The 983-nt window shown below is 44.8% G+C and overlaps 1 protein-coding gene across 1 annotated transcript; it reads left to right on the forward strand.

Moving 5' to 3' along the window:
* Positions 1-302: 302 nt before the first annotated feature.
* Positions 303-851, forward strand: LOC105545250. The gene has a single exon (XM_011988102.1). The coding sequence runs from the start codon at positions 408-410 to the stop codon at positions 771-773; it is 366 nt and encodes a 121-aa protein (XP_011843492.1). The 5' UTR covers positions 303-407; the 3' UTR covers positions 774-851.
* The last annotated feature ends 132 nt before the right edge of the window (positions 852-983 follow it).

Below are 983 nucleotides of genomic sequence, written 5' to 3' on the forward strand. Positions count from 1 at the left end.
CAGCACTTTGGGAGGCTGAGGCAGGCGGATAAAGAGGTCAAGAGACTGAGACCATTCTGGCCAACGTGGTGAAACCCTGTCTCTACTAAAAATACAACAATTAGCTGGGTGTGGTGGCACACACCTGTAATCCCAGCTACTAGGGAGTCTGAGGCAGGAGAATCACTTGAACCCGAGAGGCAGAGCTTGAAGTGAGCCAAGATCACGCCACTGCACTTGAGCCTGGCAACAGAGCGAGACTCTGTTTAAAAAAACAAAAACAAAAAAACAAAAAAAAAAAGGAAAATAGAAAAAGAATGCACAGTAGATGCAATTCACAGAAAAAAAGAAAGGATTCTATTTACCCTTTTTATATTTGAACTTTCATAGACTTTTTCTTCCCTTACCTACTGCAGCAAAAAATCGCCATGTACCAACCTATCCAGACTTACCCATGGATGAGTCTATCTGGAAGACAGGAGTTTCGATGCTTGTCTTGTTCTGAATGTCTGCTTGTCACCTGCTTAGGGTTATCGACTGTGATTCTGGGACTCGTTGTTGTTCTACAGGACCCCTCTGACTCTGTGGTTTTCTCTACGGGATTAACAATGATAGCCATAGGTGCTTTTTTCATTGTCCTCACTGGAGTGACAGCCCTGTGTACAGTTACAGTCGACGAGAACTTGCAGAAAACCACGAGGCTAAGACTAGGAATGATACGAAAAAGTGGAAGTCTCCAAGGAACTACAGCGCCTTCCACGACTCACTCAGTCATTGCCAGCACCTCGCTGTAGCTGTACATGGAACCCTGGCCTCTTGGTCTTTGGAGCTGAGTCTCCTGAGCATTGTTTTTAAATAAAAATAAAATCTGGCTTTTAAAAAACTCTTGAAATCCCAGCAGTTTCGGAGGCCGAGGTGGGTGGATCACAAGGTCAGGAGTTCGAGACCAGCCTGGCCAACATGGTGAAACCCCATCTCTACTAAAAATAGAAAAATTAGCCAGG

The sequence above is a fragment of the Mandrillus leucophaeus genome, unplaced genomic scaffold (genome assembly GCF_000951045.1).
Source record: "Mandrillus leucophaeus isolate KB7577 unplaced genomic scaffold, Mleu.le_1.0 Scaffold323, whole genome shotgun sequence".
Classification (NCBI taxonomy): domain Eukaryota; kingdom Metazoa; phylum Chordata; class Mammalia; order Primates; family Cercopithecidae; genus Mandrillus; species Mandrillus leucophaeus.